This window comes from Oreochromis niloticus, linkage group LG10 (assembly GCF_001858045.2).
Source record: "Oreochromis niloticus isolate F11D_XX linkage group LG10, O_niloticus_UMD_NMBU, whole genome shotgun sequence".
NCBI lineage: Eukaryota > Metazoa > Chordata > Actinopteri > Cichliformes > Cichlidae > Oreochromis > Oreochromis niloticus.
In genome coordinates, this window is record NC_031975.2 from 10,422,825 (window position 1) to 10,445,917 (window position 23,093).

Consider the following 23,093-nt stretch of genomic DNA (forward strand, 5'->3'; position numbering starts at 1 on the left):
GTCTGATATCTGTCCACGCTAAGCCTGCATAAGCTTGAAGGGTTACTCGCCCAACACAGGGACTGAGTCATCAGTTGTCTTTGTAATGGGTCGTAAACAGCCACCGAAGGCAGAGATTCAAGAGTTTCTGAACACTGGGGCTGCTGACTGTGATGGTAGGCAGTCATAAACCTCACTGTACCATTTGCAACTGCCTAACTGCATTAATGCACTGAAAGCTAGGGTGAGTCAGACAAGGAACAAACAAGGTTGAGCTGTGACGCACCGTGCTCCACCACACCTAGAAACTGCAGTGATGCTGGAGGATCATACGAGTTCTAACTATTCGGTGCATAAAGAGATAAAGGTCATTTTTAGTGTGGTAAGTGTGCCGCATAGCTCAAAAAAAAAAAAGAAAAGGTGACTTGTTGTATAAAACACCTTCATTCTATATCTAAATCTTAAATTGCTAAATCCTCAAATGCTTATATCAAGTGATTAAAATCTGATTAAAGGCTTTTTCTTTGAAAACTACAGCTGCTGGGTGAGTGCAGCACACGGCAGGAAAAGAGTGTGGTGGCCAGTTTTGTGTCTTCAGCATTAATAAGGTAATGATTAGAAATACATCCTTTAAAATGCAGCATTATACAACTGAAGGTGGTCTTACCAAAATACTGTGAAAATTGGTAATGTGCTCCTGGAAAAGTATGAATTATTCATATAAAACCTAAATCCTATAGACACACCCATCAGCTCTCACAAGACTGATTATAGGTCCTCGTCTTAATAATGTGCCAAAACATAACCTAGAGTAAGGATGTAGCATCCCTCAGGACATTTTTCTAATTATATGATCCATCCACCCTTTTTCTTAACCACGTTTATGCAGATTAAAGTTGTGTGGGGGCTGGAGCCTAACCCAAATGTCATTGGGCAAATGAGATGCGTCCTGGGATGGGTTGCCATTCAATTTAGAATCACCAGTAGACCTCACATGCAGAAGATCCATAGAGTAGTGGTTTACACATTTTACTAACAAAGGAAAGTTACAATTCCTGGAGGAATCTGAGTATCCGGCGTAAAAATCTGCCCAATCAAACATGTGGAGTTACCACTGTGGCATCCCCTGGTGAATAAGGGGGCAGCTGAAAGTAGCTGCATAGTTGACCTGATGGAAAACCCAAACTCCACACAGAAAGACCACAGCCAGCTGGTGGATTTGAACCCAGGACCTTCACCACCATACACCACTCTGCCTAATTATAGTTAGAATATAATTATTCTAAATGTGGCACAAAAAGTAAGGACAGTGTGGTTTTTTTGCATTTCTTTGTTGTAACAATACTTCTTGGCAAGAAATCTTACACCACTGGAAGGTTTATTTCCCCTTAAATGGTGGCACATTTGTAAGGAAAATGCATTTGTGGGTTGAGCAGCAGAGTTGAGCAGCAGAGGCTGCGCTGAAGAAAAACATATTCTGCTATTGACACTTGTTTGGTGCTGTTTATTGGATTGAATGATTGAAGTCTAAAGAAACTAGACATATCGGCAATTTAAAAATGTATTCATTTAACAACAGGGGCCTTGGCATGTAGAGCCACAACAGCCTGGCACCTCCCCGTCATGCTGGTCAACAGCTTGGTCACACACTGCTGTGGGATGGGGTCCCATTCTTTAACCATCATTTGTCAGCCAGTGTGGTTGTGTTGGTCACAGAATCAGCTGTTTTGCATTGGCAGAGCAGATTTAGCAAGTTTTTCATGGGTGCAACCCACATGCTCAACTCTGCTGCTCAACCCCAAAATGCATTTTCCTTACAAATGTAAGGAATTAAGGGGAAATAAACAGGCTTTCACACGGTTTAATATTGGTACAGAATGATAAGTGTCAAACAGGTTGTTACTCTGAAGGTTTAATGCAGCTTTTAAAATTGATATAGTGCAAGTCTGACCACAAAGGAAAAGACTCCAGACAAAGAGAGGTTGTGTTAGATTTATTATCACAATAACACAACAATCTGAGCAACTAGATATCATAACAGGGACATTTCTCTACTGGCATAACAGTTCCTTAACGATACACAACAAATCCAGAGTCTAAAGATAGATACAACCACTACATAGTGCACCACAGAGTACTTTAGATGTGTTCGATACTTATGTGGAGAGTCACGAGCATGTCCAATACCTTTATTACTCGACAACATCTAAGTGCATTTACATTGTGCTTCAGTCTCAGTGTGAATAGTCCACATATCCTAACCTGTGCTTAAATGATTTAGGTTTTTTTTTTTTTTTTAAATACTGATTACATGTACTATGCATACACAGTGAACAAACACACAAAGACAGAAGTGCAATAACTGCTGGCTGCACTGAAGACAGCTGAAATAATTAAAATGAGCAGTAACATTTTTGCACACAATAGCAGGCACCACCCCGACAGAACGTACATCTACCTCGTCCACTACAACAAACAGCTGTCAACACATTATACAAACACAAAGTCTATTCAGCCTGTCGACTGTGGGAAAAGGGATTCAACATGCTGTCATTTCTCCGCTTTTGTGTGAACAAAATTAAAAACAAGGCAGCCAAACCCTCAGTCACAAATCCGTATGAAGGAAAATGTTTGTGATGATTCCCTGACAAGGAATAGGAGAATTTAGTTCAAAAACGCAGGTAAATTTGAATCTTATATGGGCACAGATCTAAGCTCAGAATTTTACACTATGTCATAATAAATATCAACACACTCAGAAACACACAACAACTACAATCCTAGGAACATGAAATCTGTCACTGATTGTGAGCAGAGGTGTGTTTTAACATTTTAAGGGACTGTAGGAAACCTATTAGGTGTGAAGAGGGCTCAGAAATTATTTTTCTGCCATCCTTGTTGTTATCATTAATAATATGGGTTTATATATAAATACTCTGTATTAAAATAAAAGATTAAAGGCCTTTGAAAACATCTTTTATCTATTAGCTTTTATAGCGTGGACGATGAGGTGCTCAAATGTAACGATCTGTAAGTCTCACAAATCCATATTTTATTGACAGTAGAACACAGAAAACATGTCAGACGTTTAAAGTGAAAAAAGGTAGCATTTCAAGAGAAACGTAGCTCATTTTAAATTCGATAGCAGCAACACATATCAAAAAATGTTGGGACGGGGCCACATTTACTACTGTGTAGCATCACAACAGCCAGTAAACCTGTTGGAACTGAGGAGAGTAACTTCTGGACTTTTGGGAGAGGAACCCATTCTTGTCTGATACTGGATTCTAGCTGCTCAACAGTCCGGGGTCTTCTTTGTCGTATTTTTCACTTTATGGTGCATCAAATTTTTTTAAATGGTGAAAGGTTTGGACTACTGCCAGACTTGGACTCTTCTATTAGAAGTCATGCTGCTGCAATAGATGCAGTAAGTAGCTTAGCATTGTCTTGTTGAAATATGCAAGGCCTTCCCTGAAAAATGTCTTCTGCATGGGAGAACATGTTGCTCTAAAATCTGTATATACCTTTTAGCACTGGGTGCCAGTTCCACAGGCACTAATGCACCCCCACACCAGATTACCCATACTGAATTTATGGAAGGCTTCTAAACCGAGCACTGCTATAACAAGCTTCTTTAGTCTGGAGGATTCAGCATCCATAATTCCCAAAAACAATTTCACATTTTGATTTGTCTGACTACACACCAGATAATCCACTTTACTTCAGTCCATTTTAAAGATGGCGGCATTTCTGGATCATGTTCACGTATGGCTTCTTGTTTGCATCACAGAGCTTTAACCTGAATTTGTAGATGGCACAGTGAACAGTGATTTCTGAACTGTTCCTGAGCTCATGCAGTGATATCCATGGCAGAATCATGTTGTTTAGCGCAGTGCTGTCCGAGGGCCTGAACATCACGGGCATCCAATACTGATTTCCTTTGTAGCACCACTTACTTTCCAGTCTTTTGTCGGCCCTATCTCAGCTTTTTTGAGACGTGCTGCTGCCATCAATTTCAAAAGGAGTTAATATTTTTCATGAAAACGTAAAACGTATAAAAATTTGATACATTTTCTTTGTTCTTTTGTGAATAATAAATGCTTTATGAGATTTGCAAATCACTGCATTCTGTTTTTATTCACATTTTACCCAGACTTTTTCAAAATTGAGATTGTACATGAATACCCACATATTAACAGATTATATCGTCTCTGTTGTACTTTTTTGACCTTCCTGTAAAATATGGAGTGGTTGGCAAGTTGTTATAGTGTATTTACTTGTCAGGATTTAGCAACACAGCCATCAAAAGTTGTTTGTTTGACCTTTCCTTTTGTTGCTATTCCACTGCCAATCAAATCTGATTAAGTCACACCCTCAGTGAAACAATATTTTTCTTGGATAAGATGTTCACTGTGTTTCATTAGGAGATTATGGACCAGCTATAACCGGGCCAAAACATATGACAATCTACAGGGTAATTACCAACCAAATTCCATCTGTCACCCAAAATATATGCTAGTCTTTTTCTCAGTTTTTGCCAACTATGACACATTATTGTGCCTGATATTTATTGACGGATGTCCTAATTAACTCAAATTTGTCTTTTTTTGAGTGCCAACTCTTTAATCTGAAGCCAGCTTGAAAGTTTTCATTTCATAATTAAAGAGAAGTCTTTTCCAAACAAAAACTCTGATGCTTTCTTGTTTTTCTAAGAGTATGATTTACACTTACAAGGGCTTTGATGTAGAAGGTCTTTTTTTGTGTGTGTATTTCTACAAAGGCCCCCTTATCAACCCAATAATGTTCACACAGTCCCTAATGGCACTAAACTTTTCAGCTCTCTGAAATGATGTTTACAATCACAAAAACACAGAACTTGGCACCAAGATTATGGAAACACCACAAGAGATTTCATCTAATGTTTTCTTTTAGTAAACGCAGTCCTATTCCTCTACAGTGAATACACGGTTATAGCCACACGTTTGACTTTACTCTACGAAGGCTGTCGACTTACAAAACACCTATATGGGAGTTTTAACCCTGGAGAAATTACCATGACCCAAACTTTACTCAAACTAGGATTTCTGTTGCCAACAGGTGTTGTTTTTTTTTTTTGTTTGGTTTTTTTTTTTTTTATGTTAGAGAGGTTTATATGTCGAACCATAAGGAAAGTATCACACTATGATGTTCTCATCACGGGATGGTGATCAGTTCAGAGCTCCACCGAAACGCAGCTGAAGCTGCCACAAATAAAGTCCCTCGGCTTCAACACGATCCTCTTCACAAGCTCTCTGAAAAGTGGGTTCCTTGCGTTTCTTTCCTTTGTCAAAAGTGTTCATCTTGAAAGGGAGACGTGCTTTGATCCCAGACCACTTGCAGTTCTGACCTTTCATTGCCTTTCATGTCATAAGCAGGAGGGATTTCAAAACATTAAACACCACTGCGCCCGTGGTTGTTTTTTGTTGCTAAAACTTGCATTTGTGCTTCTGCTTGCAGAGCACCATGCTGAAAGCAGCTTTCATGCCTCCCTGTTGGCACATCAACGTTGCTACACCAGACCAGTCTGCATGTGGACATGTAAAGGGTACGGGTGGTAGACCAGAGGCGGCTGGGCCTGAGTGATGAAGTAGCTGTTGTAAATGGGTTCTGTCATGTATGGAGCCGGCTGGTAGAAGCAGGTAACGTTGGCCGTGTTGGGGATGGCGTTTTGCTCGCCCAGCACCCTTAGAGCCAGCACTGTGATCATGTTGAGGGTCTGCCTCCTCTCGTGTCCCATCAAACACACCGTGCTCTCATCTATCACGCGCCGCAGGGTCATCAAATAGTCATACTTGCTAGTCTCCTCGCTGCCGATGAAATGGCACTGCAAGTAGGCCTCAATCTTCCGCTGCTGCTCGCCTACGTCAGGAAAGTCGATGAAGAAGCGGGAGCACATGTATCGCTCCAGGGACTTTATCTCTGTCTCGCTGGCTGGCCGGAAGTTCCTCACTAACAGGTCGCTGTATTTTAGCAATCCCCCACCCCGGATCTCCTCTGGGTTGTGGGTGGCAATGAGGCGGTTTCGAAGATGATCCATAGCCTGATCAAAGTCTCCGTACATGCACTCAGCTTCAACAGTGATGGTGGGCTCTCCTGCTTCCCCAAGCCATGAGCTTGACTCACAGCTGTTTGGGATGGCGTCTGCCAGCTCCGGTTTATGCTCATATACCTGAGGCTTTGAGACCACAGCTGTTGCACATGGGTTGCTTTGAGTCTCTGAATCAGGAGGCTCCTTTGAGTGTTTTGGCTTAACAGTTTGTTCTAAAGTTTCTCTGGAGCAAGTCCCATCCTGCGGTGTACTGACTGTACTGTGTGTGGGAACTGTAAGTACATCTGTACCCTCCGAGTTCTCCGTCTGACAGCTTGGTATGTTTGAACTGTGAACTTGAGAACTCTCCAGCACAGGAGGTTTTGGCTGAAGTTGTTTTGGTAGCTCTATGGGTGGAAACAGCTGTGTGGTGAGGTCTGACAGATCGGTTAGTAAAGACCATTTTTCAGGCTTTGTAATCAACTTCCGTGACATTTTTCTTTGTAATTTTGGTGAGGGGCAGTAATCCGGCACAATGTCCGCTGATGTGCTGCAAGATTTTTTAGCTGGGGGAGGAAAGGAAAACTCAAGATTTGAAACTTGCACGTTTGGGATAGAATCAGTCCTGCAGCTTACTGAGTCTGCGTTGAAGTTTTCTTCACAATGACGTAAATCCTGTGGCGCTGGTTTTTCTGTATGTGATGTGCACACTACAGGCTGGGAAGCTTGTGCCTCGTATTTTTCGTCATTACTCTGTAGGGTTAAACATGCATGTGTCGTCAGAGGATCCCCAACATCTGAAAATAAAGTTTTAGGCGATGCAACTACAGGATAATTGATTTCAAACTGTTCTTTCTCTTCTCCTTTTTTCTCACACATCTCAAACACAATTTCCTCCTCTGATTGTACATCCTCTATGCCCTCCACTTCCTCTTCCTCCTGTTGTAAGCTTATCCTCTCCGGTTCCAGCACCTGCTGCACCTCATGCTTTTCATCTACACGCTCGATCTCTTCGTGATGAAGCTCTTCCTCGAGTGGAGAAACCGCTTCATCCTGGCACGGACTTTCTGTGCTAGTCGCCACTGCAGAATCTTCTTTCATATCATGTTCAACCTCCTGAGGAATGCTCGGCTTCTCTTGTCCTTTGCTTTCACCGTCATCGTCCTTTTTAGATGAAGGCCCAGCAGTCAGTGCCAACTTCCATTCTTGTTTCCTTTCGTTCCCCCAGTAGGACTCGAGCATACGATCTAATATAATCTGGAAGGAGTCCACGCTGAACTCAAACTGTCGTCTGAGGGAACTAACAAATCGGAGCCCCACAGTTTTAGCCCTGTTGTTAGAAAGCGAGATAAGGCTCCATCTGTCATGCTCATTGAAAACTTTCACCATCTTTTGCACATAGGCCTCCTTCATTGTCAGACAGGTGATCTTACGTCGGTTAACTCCAGAAGGGAGAAGGTCTCGCAGGCTCCCCAGCACCACCTCCTTAATAACTTGGAAGTCTTCCTGCCTCGGAAGCTCCACTCCAAAAATGATGTCTAAGTCTTTGTACCCAAGCCCGTTGTCTTTAACAAGGATGTGACTGGCAGTCATGCCGTTGAGGCGTATATCTTTAACCTGAATGTTCCTTTCGACCAGTCGGTCCTTCACTACACGAATTATGTCTTTCGCTCTCACCTGCAGTGTAGGAAAATTACCTCGCCCATGGATAGGGATTACCTCAGTCAAAACTTTGTCAAGAGCCTGAACTTGCTCCAGGGTTAGGTTGTGGAACCTCTTCTCTGTTTGAAGCTCCATAGTCTTCACCTGTGAAAGAGATTTTTGCATCACATTACGACTAACATCTTACACTGGCAAGGGAACGCATGGAGCAGGAAAAGAGATCAGAAAGCATAATATCCTGTGAAATGTGCACTTTTACGTAGAGCTGGATAAGCCACTAGCGCTGAGCCTTTGCAAGAGACTGTGCAAAAAAAGGTTTTGTAGACTTGGCTTTTGCCCCTTTGTTTTTCTCTCCTCTGTAAAGTGTTGTGTGTCGAAAATGCAGTAAGCAAAAATGCATATATGAGCTAAAGTCTTTTGCCACCCTCATTCCTCTCTGACTGCATTATGTGCTAATTGTTTATTAGTTGGATTTGAAATTCAGCAATTCAGCATTAGGAATAATGGGCAGCTCTGAGGATTGAGGATATCTCGGTGATTAGCTGCCTGGTGTGTTGCCACTAGATGGCAACAGAATCGTAACATATGGCAAAGTCAAATAAGTGGCACAGTGAGGGCTTAAACATAAGCCACTGATGACGCACAGTAACAAATTATATTTTCCCAGTAATCCAACAAATGCAACAAAAATATGTTCTTATAAGATCGCGACGGAATGTCTGCCACAGACCATAAAACTAACACCATGTACATCAGCTAATCAAATGCACAGGCCAAATATGTAACATTGTTTCTACTTTACAACCCCTCCCACACTGAACTGGGGCTTTTTCTCTGCCAGCCATGGACACTGCCAGCTGCCTTTCACACCATTTTACGTGTTGGTCACACTGGATAAATATTCAGTAATCAAGTTAGTTGAATTTCTTCCATGATTACGTGTCCTAGTTACAGGTGACTCACCTGTCTGTCATTCAGCAGCTGACAGGTAATCATGGAAGAAATTCAACTTAGCGACTACAGAACCTGGTCGGTCTGTATAAGGCAAGCTGGATTTGTCTGTTTGGCTTGCACCTCTATGTCAAAAGGTATCTGAGGGAGTGCCCAAGTAAAGGTTGTCATGCATAATAAAAACAGGGTTGCGGTTAATACGCCAGACTGCATCTTTCTGCAAATATACAGCATGGCGTAAATGTTCCTGGTCTTTTAATGTCACAACAAATTGTATCTGACATAGTTTTTGTTAAACTCTTTAAATTAAGAAGGGGGTAAAAGGGAAATGAGTTAGAGTGGGGGAAAGGTGGTCTACGTCATCATTAATGCACGCTGACTCACTCTGTACAGAGACAAATGTCAGATTTTAGCCTGTTACCGAACACACACCACAGAGAAGAGCTTCACTTATGTGTGTATCTGTAAATGTACCTAAGAAATAGGCGCATTTAGCTTATTATATACTACCAGCATAAGCTGGTAATCAAAATGAAACCAGTAGTATTTGAAATCTAATGTTTAAATCTGCATAACTTGATAAATAAATTTCATCAACTTTCAGGTCAGATTCAATTAAAATCAAAAGTGTGCTGTTCTAAGAATATTTTTCATGTAATACTCCTCCACAATAGCTCCTCATATATAGTTTATATAAACATCAAAGAAAAGCGAATGGTTCAATTTTAACGTATTAAATAAAATATGAGCATAGTGGCTAAAGCTTAATGAAAACCTGTGAAAATGTTTTAACCCCATTTTTAAAAATGCAAACTGAGACGCAAATTGTACCGATTTCATTCACATGGTTTTCACGGCCCTGTGACGTACTGTAAACAGCACTCAATCAACTGTGCTGTGCACAGCGTGTGGCCACCCTTCTGCATCCTCTATCCTGTGTTAGTATTTTGACGGTCATCAATGCAAAATGCAGTGAGTGGCAGCAACTCGGGGCACAGGGAAGCATGGCCCACAGCAGCCTCTAGTGAATCTCAGGGGTTATATCAGCTCGGTCCTGCAGCAGGACTGCTCCTCTGCCACTTGGCTTCTTTATAGATAAGACTATATGACTCATACAGCCACTGAATGAAGCATCACACGTTGGCTCCCCTGGATTGTTTCTCTGTGCGCAAAAAAAAAAAAAACCCTACCACGACACCAAATGCACCACTTGCGGTGGCATTATGGCTGTGAAACTCATGAAATATTTAGGCAGGAAAGCTTGTGAATGGATTGAAGCACAGTCCAGTCTACAGTACTGAGCACACAGATGGTGATCGTGATGTGGGGGACACAGAAAAGGCTGCTGGTGGGCATTTCTGCTAGGATCAACAACATTTTGCTCTTTAATGTTTCAACCACTGAGCAACGTGTTGTCTTCGGAACTTAAAATGCATCAGAGATTAGTTCCAGATGTGACCAGCATCTGGATTTTCCGCTCCATTTAGAAGCTACTAGTTGACAAGTTGACAGACAGTGTAAGTAAATAAACGGGCCAATCTTTGTTTCTTTGTTTGGTTTTTTTTGGCTGAAACTGAGCAATATGCTGGAGGAAGGAGAAAAAAGGGTGCATTTACTGCGTTGTGCCAGCAGAAGAGATAATTATGCGTTTAAAAAATATAAATAAAAACTCACCTGCTTCGTGGTGGAAAGTAAAGCCAGGGCAGAGACAAGAAAAAGGAAAACAGTGAAGTATCCAACAGGTTTATGCGACCTCGTTGGAAAGGTTGATGCTGAAGCTGAAGTTATAACGCGGACACTTTCCTCTCAGCGCAGGAGCACTGTTTCCATGGCAATCAGGCGTCACGAAATTTACGGTAAATCACGACGCTCGGTGTCTTCCTTAACTGCAAGTGACAGCCGCTCAAGTTTGAAACAAAGGACGTATCTGGGCGCCCTCCAAACGCATCTGAAGTGTTTGCTAAAGTTTGGCTTGTAACGGCAGAGCACACCGATCTGCCAGGCTGAACTACCGGCGTGCCACCGCACTGCCGAGCTGTTGCGGGGTGAACATCACATCAGACGGAGTGAGTCATCCTCTCTCCCAGCCGTGATCCACACCGTAAATCTAATCATCAATCAACCGCTTTCACCGCCCACCGGCACTCCGCCGGGTACAACGCCACCTCCACTTTTATCAGTCTGTGCTCACTCGGTCACTGTGCTCAGCCGGAGTTTACTCGTAGAAAAAACTGCGGTGTTTTAACGTTAGTTTTATTTTTTTATTTTTTATTTTTTTTATTCTCATTCAGATTTCGGGTGGAGGAGGGGGGCTAGCCGCTCCTTCGTGACGTCTGAATGGAATACCGTCACCACGTGACGCTGACGTCGTCCATATTTTGATCAGACATCAGGAAGTGCGGAAGAAGACGAGGACCGAAACCTGAAAAGGTGAAGTTTTACTGGGAAGTTTTGTTATATTTAGCAACTTTTTCTGTGTGTTGATTTTATTGTGTAACTGTTGGATTTAAAAAGAACGGCCTCAAGATGCCCAGCATGGAAAGTATCCTTTTAAAAAGAGCGGTGAGAGAGAGCCACTTGGTGTAATGTTAACGCCGAGCTAAACGGGCGAACATAACACGGTGTTTTTGACGAAACTGCTGAGATTAATGTGGGACAGACGTCTGAAGCGTCGCGGAACATGTTTGATATTGAGCGGAGACACAGGTAATGCCTTACCGAATAACCTGAACCTTACATAGTCTGTATAGGTGTCGTAACACGGCGACGGAGCTGGGCTGAAGGCCTTAAAAGCTTATGCTGCTAATGGGTGTAAATAAAGCAGCCGGCGGTAGTTTCTCGTGAAGTTTGGGTGTTAGCTAGCACTCCGAATCATAATAAAGGAACAAGGAGTATGTGTGTTGTTGAACACAGCGCGGCAGTGTTTTCCCGGGAGCTATACAAACATAGGCAAATTATTAGAAAACTCCAAAAAATACCTGTTTTGTAACCCGTGTCTGTCACAGTATAACTCCTGAGAACAAATGTCAGACGTTTTTAAATGAAAAATTTATTCAGACTGACATTGGAATTTTAAGGCCTGTACTGACATTGTTATAACGGCTTTTAAACTCCAGCTGACTAATATTATCTAATAGTATTTTTAATTAACAGTCAATCCATTTGAATAGACTTCTATTAAAAAGAACTGTAACTAACACGGGTAGTAAACAGGATGGAAAATGAACTTGTCAGTGTTCTCTTGTGGACAGATCATGCAGTGGTGATGCTGTTTCTTCAGTCTGTTGGTGCACCTCCACTTTTTGTCCACATGATTCGTTAAGATGAAAAAATAGATACACAAACCCATTGTTGTGTGACTCAAAGGTGTGACAGCCATTTTTTGTAGCATGTCTCGTCATTGAAAAGTCACGTGATGATGTCAGACCTTTGTTATCTGAGTCTGACTAATATGGGTCAGAGTTACGCAATCCTTATCTAGAATAGACTGACTGAACTGCTAAGTTTGTATTTATATCATCTACTAAAGTATAGGACTCAGAACTGGATAACAACACACCCTGGCAACACTTGTGTTTAAGACATATTCTCCTTGATATCAAATTTCTGCTTGCACATCTATGTTTGAGTGTATTTTTTGCTGGACTGTTTAGTTATGACATCAGAGCACCGGCTTCAGGTTTATTTCACATTTTGTGATCATTTATTTACCTTGAAATTCAACGAGATGCATTTAATTTTTATCTTCCTGTAGTGGTTTAAATGCATCAGATCATGGTTAAAAAACAAAACAAAAAAAAAACTAACTATCTCCTGATACTGGTGCTCTGTTTTCTCCAGATTTAAAATATTTATGTCTCTTTATGAACTGTCTCCTTTTCCAATAATTATTACAGAGTTTTAGTTTACGCCGAACTTAAGTGAGGAGACGCAGGTTTACAGATTTTGGTCTTTGGGTTTTGTATTTGGGCTTTGTTCTTCTTTAACTTGTTGTACCAGAAAATCTCTTCAATCTAAAGTTTGCCGCCAAAGAACTCCAAAGAAATTCCAAGAAATGTGACAAAGAGGAAAAATTAGAGAAGGCTAAAGTCAAGAAGGTAAGCAGCTCTGACTCAGAAGCCATTCATCAGTTCATGAAAGACTGCTCAAGATTTTACTGAACCATTATTTTTGTGTGCCACCTCACAGGCCATCCAGAAAGGAAACATGGAAGTGGCAAGAATTCATGCAGAAAACGCCATCAGACAGAAGAACCAGTCTGTGAACTTCCTACGGATGAGCGCTCGGGTAGATGCTGTGGCAGCGAGGGTCCAAACTGCAGTCACAATGAACCAGGTGCTGTAGTCCTAGAAAGATCAGTTAGAGGCTGAAGATAACATTTCAGTTTGAGCTCTGTTTGTGGCTATTTGACTGATGTGGTGTTTTTCTATCTCAGGTCACAAAATCAATGGCTGGAGTGGTGAAAGGCATGGACGCCACACTGAAGAGTATGAATCTGGAAAAGGTACAGCAGTCTACATGTGGATATAATGTGATGATTTTAGTAAGAAAGAACCGATTAAAACACATCGTCAACGCTTGTTTTCAGATTTCCGCTCTCATGGATAAATTTGAACACCAGTTTGAGACACTGGATGTTCAGACAGCCCAGATGGAGGATACGATGAGCAGCACGACAACTCTCACAACACCACAGGTACCCCACGCCGTGCTGGTTTATTCTTATATTCTTTCACGCTGTCAGGCCGTTAAAGACTCGAAGCTAAAACCTGCTGTGTCATGTGTGTTTCAGAATCAAGTGGAGTCGTTGCTGCATGAAATGGCTGATGAAGCAGGGTAACATTTTCAGTGTTTGTGAAATATCTGAATCACACGGGCCAGTGTGTGATGTGCTGCATTCATACAGCTGGTGTCATTGACATAGAGACATAGATATGATCAAATGTTTTAGAGGGTGTTATAAAAGAGTAGATTTTTCATTTTGGTTTTAAAGTGTACACTTCCCGTGTCCGCTTCTTGCTTAGGTTGGATCTGAACATGGAGCTCCCTCAAGGACAGACAGGATCAGTGGGTACCAGCGTGGCCTCTGCAGAGCAGGTACACATGCTTTTAAAATCATAGTTGTTACTCACACATTTGCAAAACTTGCATAGATGAAGCAAAACAGGAAGAAGTTCTTTGTGGATCCAGCAAACAAAGACTGTCTCGTCTTCATCCTCATTTAATCGCTGCCTTTTCTGTCACTCTCATATCCAAAGGACGAACTGTCTCAAAGGCTCGCCAAACTCAGAGATCAGATGTAAAGAATGACTGCAGCCGAATGGCGCTGGAAGAGGACTCCAAAGCGTCTGTACACTACCTGAATATAACTCCCCAACACCTTTTTATTTCCATCATGTTTTCTCTCCTTTTTACACCTTGTGTCTCCTTTGAGGGGCTATTGCATCACTTTTCCTCATGTTGGTGATATGTTTATGATAACATCACGTTATTAAAGTGGTTTACTTGGTATGGAAAATGTATGTAATTCTTGAATATATATATTTACCAATAAAGTGGAAGTAATTTATGATTATTGTTAAATATGTATGTTTAAGAAGTCCATGAATGTGATGTGGGAGTTTGACAGTTAGTACCCTGTATTTATAGGCCAATTTCATATAGTTGTGGTGAAATGATTACATTTTTGGAGGATAGAATTCAATTTTTTGTTTGTGATTGCATGATTGCAGACAACATTTATGCATTTCTTTCTGTCTTCTTGACATCAAAGAGTGGAAGACCTCCCCCAGTTATCAGTGAACTGACTTCTTCTGTTGATTTATTTTTTATTGTATTTGTGTGAGGTTCCTGAAAGATTAGCCTGAGATTTTGTTTTTGTTTTGTTTTTCTGGTCTTCAATAATCTTGCTGATTATTTGGAAAAGGGGTTCTGAAAATAAACAGTAAGCAAATAATAAAATTTTATAACACTTTTATCTCTGTGCTTTTTAATTAAACCAATTCATCCTCCTTTTGTTAACTATGAATATTTCATTTTAGTGAAATGCCCACTTTAAAAAGTATGCACACGCTTTGTGACTGCTGCAGATACTCGTAAAAGCAATTTCCAGTGGTAATCTTTCCAATTATTTTGCCACAAAAAAAAAAAAAAAAACTGAGTACATTACAAATATGTAAAGGATGACACCTGTTTTCTCAGGTGTGGGTGAAGTGTCTCGACTTGCTTTTGTGAGAGATTTCCATATGCAGATTTCCTCTTCTTTCCAGTCAAGTCTTTAATTTTCCTCTTAAAAGAGACAAGTGGTCCAAATTAGCTGCTCTGTCTGTTGTCCCCTTCAGTAATCATTCTATTTTTGAATATTCACTTGGACTGTATGCAGATACGATCAGAAAAAAACACTTTAAAATGGCTCTACAAGAAAAATCTCTTTAGATGGCTATTGAGAGATGTCAAGAGATTTGTGTGCATTGGTGTTACATGAACGAGCGTAATGAGTTTCTGTAGTTAAGATCAGATCAGTATATTTGAAAAATTTAATGTTCCAGTTTATTTAATTCTTTATTCTTACAGATTTGGTCATTGCTGTGCTGCTGATGTGATTCTGACACTATACTTTAACTCTTACATTTAAAGGCTAATGAGCAAATAACCAAATCTGTTAAAGAAATCAAAAATGTACTACCACAGTTTAAAGTGACATTATTCTAGTTTGTCACAATAACAAACTGTAAATCAGGATTCTCAGTGTGGGCAGTTTTATATTATATTTACTATTGTCTTGTTTTTGAACTATCAACAATGGCAACAATGTTTTTTCTTAGTGTCAGTTTATCTATTAGAGCTGATAAAATAGTCAACAATGAATTCTAGCATTTAAATCCACAAGTGACACCTCTGTGAGTGTTTTTGAGATCACATTTTAACATAAGAATATTCAAACGCTTGCCGTGATTTGTTTTATTTTGAAGTCTTTTCCTTCACGCAAGGGTGTCTAACAGACCTCTAGTGGCCAAGAGGCGGAACTGCATCATGTAAGTAAAGAAGCGCTTTTTGCGTGAGTGGAAATAATTGTGTGAATGATAATAATCAGACACACATTTTTCTGAGAAATTTTTGATCCCAATGTCATGATAGAAACGCTCCAAAGCAGCGACATTAAAAAGCGCGTTGTAATGCTTCCCGTAATAGGTTTCAAAATAAATCAAAAATCTAGAACCAGTCACGCCTACAGCCATTATTTTGGTCTCTGAGTCATGTAGTCATGGGTTAACAGTGAAACCATTATTTGTTTCTTTATTTAATTCATATCCCTTTATTGCCACTCAGTTAATACATCACAGATGCATTGCGGAACAAAATTATGAGCACAGAAAGACAAACACACACACATACAAATTACAGTAAAAACAGGACCAGGTTGAAAGACAATAAAATAAATTAAGATTATGCCTATGTATAAAAATAACTAACTATCCATCCATCCATCCATCCACTTGTTCCATGGATGGAAAAATAACTAACTAAATAAATAAAAACAATATATAAAAATAAGATGTAAGGCATGAGGTGGTGTGCTATTGTACTGAATAAAGCTATAATATTCAAGAAACTTACAAGTCACGAACTGTTTTGATGTTTTAGGTCTTTAATATTTAACAATATATCTATAAATTGTATTCCAGCCTCTGGTTGAATCTCCGATACAAATCAATATGGGAGTTTTAAATTATGCCTCATAAATAAGGTTTGCCTTTAGCTTATTGAAGTATAAAATGACTCTTCTAAAAAAAAAGGACTACAACTAAAACTATTTCGGAGTTAAACTGAAAGTTGTTGTTCTCTTTTAGACTTTAACCTAAAAACGTCTGTAAGGTTTAAATCTATGATGTCGCCTGTGAGACAGAACTTGGGACTTAAAGCCCATGTTGCTCATCATGTGACTCTTGGCGTACACAGGAAGCAGCTGATCCTGACTTCATTGCTGCTTCCACCAACTAATGTTTATCAACTGTACTCGCTTAGACAAAGGAAAACTGTTGTTTAAAACTGCACCGGTTTAAGTAACTGGTCGACTCTTTCGGGTAGGTCGATGATACGCTATTGAATTTTAGTGCAGCTATCTAGCTGTTTGTTTAAGCTAAGCTAACCTAGCCTTATATCTGGACTGTTTCGGGCTAGCTAAGTTAGCATTAGCTCAAGTGTTTATAACAGAGAAAGAAGTGTAAATAAGCCCAGCAAGCTTATTGAAGATTATTAAAGATCAAAAGTGACGGGATATGTTTGATTTGTTTCTGTTTTAAGCGTTCACACGTGTTATGAACACGTTTTTTTGTTTTTCTGGGGGTATTTTCTCCGCAGCCCAAAGAGAGGAAGGGGAGGACAGCTGCAGACACAGCCTGAAGTCATCTGACCCGCAGCTCACTGAGATACCCGACACTCGTGTTTGCTGAGGGGGATGTCAAGCACAGCAATGAAGAAAAAGGTAAAGCAAGGGCAGATAGCTTACATCTTTTAGATCATTACAGAGAGCTGATTTTATCCTTTTTGAAGTGTCCTTTGATTTCAAGCATGTACTTCTAAAATCAGAGATTAATCCACGTAATTAATTCCTTGAACTGACTGTAGACACAGTAACCCTTCCCACTACAATAGTGAGTCACGTGTGTGTGCGTGCGTGCTTTTCAGGTGCTACTGATGGGGAAAAGTGGGTCTGGAAAGACCAGTATGAGATCAATCATCTTTGCCAATTACATAGCTCGAGACACACGCCGCCTTGGAGCTACAAGTAAGAGCACCGTCTTATATGAAAATGTATTTTTAATGCTGAGCGTTTCATTATCTGCATTTATTTAACTCTTCCGCTTTTATTCGTTGACCATAGTTGACGTGGAACACTCCCATGTACGGTTTCTTGGCAATTTGGTTCTAAACCTGTGGGACTGTGGAGGGTAAGACACACATTTGCTCATTATTTGCCATTTCTGGACCAGCTTTGAGAAGTCAAAGTTATTCCTCAGTTTTAATCACTCATCTGTGCTTTTTAATCCAACAGACAGGACACATTCATGGAGAACTACTTCACCAGCCAGAGGGACAACATTTTCAGAAATGTAGAAGTTCTTATTTACGTATTTGACGTTGAGAGCCGTGAGCTGGAGAAAGACATGCACTACTACCAGTCATGTCTGGAAGCCATCCTGCAGAACTCCCCTGATGCCAAAGTGTTCTGTCTTGTGCACAAAATGGACCTTGTGCAGGAAGACCAGAGAGATTTGGTGAGATTCAAGTAACATTTCATACATCATTAGTACTACTGTCCCGCTCACATGTTACTATTTTGCTCTGTCTCAAATTTGCAGTGTTATACAATGATATTTAATCTGCGAGTCAAGTGCTGATTAATAGTGTGATCCGGTTCACTCAGACATGACACTGCCCATCCAGAACAGAAACAGGAAAAAAATACTGATCATACTACATCTTTTCAAAGATTGTACTGTTCAGTCTTTTCCACAAGCACAGTCATAGTGCCCAGTGTAGAACCAGTTCCATGTGTTTCCACCAAAAAGCTTTAAAAAACAAAAGTCTCCGACTCCAACTTCATTTAGCTGAGTCTGTGAACTCCTTTAAAGTTGGAAACAAGTTAATATAACAGTATGTACTATTAAGGTTTGCTTGAGTTGTTGGCTGGTTCATCAAAAAAAAAAAAAACAACTTACCAAGACATAAGTGACTCTGGCACCAGCACAGGAAATGAGTTGTATATATTTACTCATTAAAGTGGTCCTTTTTAGACTTTTGCACTAGTTTTTCTTGAAACTTGAACTTTCATTTCACTGAAAAAGTAAAAGGGATCACTTTGATGTGTAAGCTCCATTATGACCCATTTAAGTATGAACTGAATATGAACAACCTAAATGTAGGGATCTTACGGGTACCAATAATATTTGTAAATGGTCATATTGTTCAGCTCTTAATTTTACTGCCTGTTATGTTAATCACATCTATAATAACCTCCTTTCACACGTTTTCTTTGTATTTTACTTATTTGTGTCTATTTTGATCTTGAGCTGGTCCCACTTCTCTTTTTGTGTGACCTTTCTGTCTTTACAGATCTTTAAAGAACGTGAAGAAGATCTGAGAAGACTGTCCAGGCCCTTAGCTTGCACATGCTTCAGGACATCAATCTGGGATGAAACCCTATATAAGGTCTTGAACCTGACTGTCCCTAATCGACAGCTAATAAAGCTGAGGCTTTTTTTTATTTCTTCTTTTTTTTTTTAATTTAGCTGAACGTTGTTGGGTTTTTTTCTCTTTGCAGGCCTGGTCCAGCATAGTGTACCAGCTTATCCCAAACGTCCAGCAGCTGGAAACAAACCTGAGAAATTTCGCACAGATCATAGAGGCAGATGAAGTTCTTCTGTTTGAGAGAGCTACCTTCCTGGTGAGAGTGTCCGCTTCCTCTGCAGGGTCTGGGCAGGAAATACAAATTTAGAAATAAGAGTCATTTATGTTGTCGTTTCCCCCTGTTGTTTTGTAAATGCAGGTCATCTCCCACTATCAGTGCAAAGAGCAGCGTGACGCTCACAGGTTTGAGAAGATCAGTAACATTATCAAACAGTTCAAGCTCAGCTGTAGGTAAGTGTATTGCAGATGCTCCACCTCCACTCCAGATGCCATCAGCTCGAGTGTCTGGATTTTAATTTTATTTATTTTATCATTCCAGTAAACTTGCAGCTTCCTTCCAAAGCATGGAAGTAAGGAACTCCAATTTTGCGGCCTTCATTGACGTCTTCACCTCCAACACTTATGTCATGGTCATCATGTCGGACCCTTCTATTCGTAAGTAGTGAAGATAACATTTTTCTGCAGATTCATAGTTATGAGAAAAAATCAGGGTAATAATAATAATTAATAATAATAATAATCATCATCATCATCTAAGGAGCTTAGAAAGAAAAGCGACTGGAAGTTTTTTGAAGACATTTCACCTCTCATCCAGAAAGCTTCTTCAGTTCTAAAACCAAATCCCTAGTGGGAGTGTCCCTTAAGAGGGTCGTTGACCCACTATTGATCATGTACCTGCACATGAGCAAGTTTTGAGATCCCTTCCCAGGCATCTGAGATCTTGCAACAGATGATCTCAATCTGTTGCAAGATGATGGGGTGAGGTAAGGTCTCACAATAGCCGCTTTTCCATTAGTACCTACTCTGATCAACTCGCCTCGCCTCGACTCATATTGACTGGTTTTCCATTACAATCGAGTACCACCTAATGTGCGCGTCCGTTGTCATAGCAATGCATCAAAGCGTCCTGTGATGTAATTAATATCCAACAATAATGCTACAACAAAGGTGGATGTAGAGGCGATGATATACCTGCTGCTCAGTCTGTGGCTTTTTGTCAGACTTTTTTTTTTTTGTAGGCGTTTCACTTGTTGCCGGGTTTCAAAAATAGTGGTTTTGATTTTTGTGAATGAGACACTCTCATGACTCATCGAGCGACGCCACTGACCAGCCAATTGGTGGCATGCAGTCTGATGACGTCACATTTTAGTACCTGCTCGGATCACTTGGAAACCTGCTGAGCAGGTACTATTTTTACTACCTGGTACTATGAGGTAATGGAAAGCCCTGAAAATTGTGGCCATCAGTGACGGGTCGATCGAAGTAGGTTGTAATGGAAAAAGGACTAATGGTTTCACCCCAAACCTCTGCTGCTAATGACTCACACCCTTTTTCACACCATGGCTCATGTGATGAGGCACATGATCAATAGTGGGTCAACGACCCTCTTGAAGAATAACCCTCACTATGGCTTAAATACCTGGGACTCTCAACCATTTGGTTTTAGAACTGAAGCTTCTTAAATGAGAAGTGAACGTATTCAAGAAACATGAAGTAGTCAAGTCAGTTTTCTTTCCAGGCTCCCTAGATTACCTTGACCTAGATGACTGAGAACCTACACAGACAATAATAAGAATTCATCTCCTTTTTTCCAGCATCTGCAGCCACTCTCATCAATATCCGTAATGCTAGGAAACACTTTGAGAAGTTGGAGCGAGTGGATGGACCCAAGCACAGCCTGCACATGCGGATGCGCTAGCCTGTGCATTTGTCCCAGTGGATACTCCCAGCCAATCAGTTCACAGACAGCATGTTGCGGTCTCCTGGTGTCACATGAGCAGCCCTGCACCGTTTCGTCTATATCTTCATATTCAATCACAGTTATTACGCGAGAAATCATCTTGTTTTTGTTTTGCTCTAATTTTTACAGGAGGAGTGATAACAGCTCGTTTGGGGGGGCGGGGGGGAAAAAGTCCTGCCTTGACACATTAAAGGAAATGTATTGTGTTTACTACAGAGGTGAGGTGGGGGAGGGCTACGTTTGCTGTCACACTTTGTCATATTTCAGTAGATTCATTCACTCCATGCAGTGAATCCCAATGATTGGGGATGTCTCTCCGTATGAGAAGCAGCAGATATTGTATGATTTGATTTTCAAATGTCGTTTGTAAGCTGTTACAAACAATATAGTTATATTCAGAAAAATATTTGAAGTGTGGGGTGTTTTTTGTTTTTTTCTTTCTGTTTTTAATCTTTGATAATACTAACTGCTTTTAGAAACAAGCGCTGTAAACAGATGTACACAGAGATGGATCAGAGATGGTTCTTATTGGTCCTTTTCTTCATTGTAGTCTCACCAGGCTAACTTGACAGTTGACACCAGTTGTCCTGTACATGTAGCAAATACTGCACCTGTTAAGTGAGACGACTTCAGGGGATGGACAACAAGTTACAGCGCAAATGGCATATTTTTGTTCATTTAATACGGCAAACGGCTGCTGAGTGTGTTAAAGTAGACCTGTTTCCATTGAACTCATTTCCAACTCTTTTAGACTGGAACTTAGAGACTGCTAAAAATCAGGTGTAAAATGAAGAATTTTTAAACTTTGAATACATGTTTCTACCTGGAATTGAGCACTGGGAACTAGTGATACTAGACTCATACAAGTAGCTCTCATGCTCACTTTTGCTCCTGTTTTTCTATCAAAAAATAAATGGAGCACAGGCCGACTGAATTTTAACATTATTGTGGTTTTGATGTCTGATCAGTTACCACAATTTCAACACATTTAAATCATAATATTTATTGGGATCAAAACAAGCCGAGTATTAAGGTCTTCAAACTAAACTTTTCAGTCAAATCTAGCTAATCCATTCTCCTCTTAAGGCTATAAAAACACTCACTTTATTAGGTACACTTTGCTAGTACTGGAGTGGACTCCTTTTCTTTTTCTTTTTTTGGCTGCACATCTGTAATGCAAATCTCCAGTTCCACAACATCTATTGCTCTGGTGTTGTGTTTGATTAAGATGTGGTGAGTGTGGAGGTCATTTGCATTCAGTAAACCCATTGTCATGTTTCAGAAAATGGTCTGAGAAGATGTGAGTTTGGTGAGATGGAGCCATCACAAGATGAATATGCTGGGTGTAGGCTGTGGTGTTTAAATGATTCTCAGTCAGTACGATGAGGCTCAAAGTGTGGCAAGAAAATATTTTTCACCTTACGGCACCAGCAGCAGCTTTCTGACACAAAATTCTGACCATACAATCTGAATGTCGCAGCAGAAAACCAGACTCCTCAGAACAGGCAATGTTTTTCCAATCTTCTATTGACCAATTTTGGTCTTAATTGTAGCCTTAGTTTCCTGTTCTTGTTTCCTGTTTTTGCACCATGTTTTGTCTTGTGCTGCTTCAAGGTTTGGCATGTTGTGCATTAAGAGATTCTCTTCTGCATGTCTCAGTTGTAACCAGTTAATGTCATCTTGAAGCAGTCTGACCCTTCTCCTCTGCTCACTGGGATCAACTAGACCTTTTCTCCCAGAGGACTGCCGCTCACTGGGTATTTTTTCTTTTTGAGATCATCCTCTGTAATCCTTAGAGATTGCTGTGTAGGAAAACCCAGCAGATCAGCAGTTTTTTAAATACTCAGACCAGCCTGTCGAGCACCAACAACCAACCACATGCAAAGTCACATAAATCCCCTTCTTCCTCATATGTTTAAATGCAGTGATTTGCTGTGGTGCTGTTTGTCTGATCATCTATATGCATTTATGAGTAGTTGAACAGGTGTACCTAACAAAGTGGCCCGTGTATGTACCCAGAATAAGCCTTTCATTTATTGCCACTGAAGTTTGGTTTCAAGGTTTGAGTGGTTTACATGTCATTTGTTTCTTATCAGAGAGAAACAGTATTTATTCATGTTGTCCATGGAAAGTAACTTGAGATTTATTCATGGTACCTGATACCACCAACTCCTTCAGGGTCTGCAAGGGATATGGGCTATTATGCCTTGCCTCTTTACTGTAGCCAGATCTGATTCGGAGTCATTGTTCCAGTAGAGCTTATCTACAGTGTTCATGCGGTTG

The 23,093-nt window shown here is 40.5% G+C and overlaps 3 protein-coding genes across 3 annotated transcripts; 2 read left to right on the forward strand and 1 right to left on the reverse strand.

Moving 5' to 3' along the window:
* Window positions 1-1,956: 1,956 nt before the first annotated feature.
* LOC100690689 (uncharacterized) lies at window positions 1,957-11,098 on the reverse strand. The gene is made up of 2 exons (XM_005471977.4): window positions 10,334-11,098; window positions 1,957-7,852 (listed from the first exon to the last, which is right to left on the reverse strand). Exon 2 carries the CDS (start codon window positions 7,841-7,843, stop codon window positions 5,528-5,530), a length of 2,316 nt encoding a protein of 771 aa, XP_005472034.1. The 5' UTR covers window positions 7,844-7,852; window positions 10,334-11,098; the 3' UTR covers window positions 1,957-5,527.
* chmp1b (charged multivesicular body protein 1B) lies at window positions 11,023-14,636 on the forward strand. The gene is made up of 8 exons (XM_013265081.2): window positions 11,023-11,201; window positions 12,659-12,756; window positions 12,848-12,994; window positions 13,095-13,163; window positions 13,248-13,355; window positions 13,452-13,495; window positions 13,684-13,756; window positions 13,918-14,636. The coding sequence occupies exons 1-8, from the start codon at window positions 11,186-11,188 to the stop codon at window positions 13,960-13,962; spliced, it is 600 nt and encodes a 199-aa protein (XP_013120535.1). The 5' UTR covers window positions 11,023-11,185; the 3' UTR covers window positions 13,963-14,636.
* Window positions 14,637-16,585: 1,949 nt separating this feature from the next.
* rraga (Ras-related GTP binding A) lies at window positions 16,586-21,216 on the forward strand. The gene is made up of 10 exons (XM_003456796.5): window positions 16,586-16,743; window positions 17,021-17,144; window positions 17,348-17,447; window positions 17,544-17,610; window positions 17,715-17,937; window positions 18,776-18,871; window positions 18,984-19,106; window positions 19,209-19,300; window positions 19,389-19,504; window positions 20,665-21,216. The coding sequence occupies exons 2-10, from the start codon at window positions 17,118-17,120 to the stop codon at window positions 20,766-20,768; spliced, it is 948 nt and encodes a 315-aa protein (XP_003456844.1). The 5' UTR covers window positions 16,586-16,743; window positions 17,021-17,117; the 3' UTR covers window positions 20,769-21,216.
* Window positions 21,217-23,093: the final 1,877 nt, after the last annotated feature.

What these genes read in the sequence shown, in the direction of transcription:
- chmp1b (XM_013265081.2), top strand. An exon ending in AGAAGGCTAAAGTCAAGAAG is followed by an intron (nt 12,757 to 12,847) that starts GTAAGCAGCTCT and finishes GCCACCTCACAG; the next exon opens with GCCATCCAGAAAGGAAACAT. An exon ending in CTGCAGTCACAATGAACCAG is followed by an intron (nt 12,995 to 13,094) that starts GTGCTGTAGTCC and finishes TTTCTATCTCAG; the next exon opens with GTCACAAAATCAATGGCTGG.
- rraga (XM_003456796.5), top strand. Translation starts at nt 17,118, where the DNA reads ATGTCAAGCACAGCAATGAAGAAAAAG. An exon ending in GGGATGAAACCCTATATAAG is followed by an intron (nt 18,872 to 18,983) that starts GTCTTGAACCTG and finishes TTCTCTTTGCAG; the next exon opens with GCCTGGTCCAGCATAGTGTA. An exon ending in CAGTTCAAGCTCAGCTGTAG is followed by an intron (nt 19,301 to 19,388) that starts GTAAGTGTATTG and finishes TTATCATTCCAG; the next exon opens with TAAACTTGCAGCTTCCTTCC.
- LOC100690689 (XM_005471977.4), bottom strand. Translation starts at nt 7,843, where the DNA reads ATGGAGCTTCAAACAGAGAAGAGGTTCCACAACCTAACCCTGGAGCAA.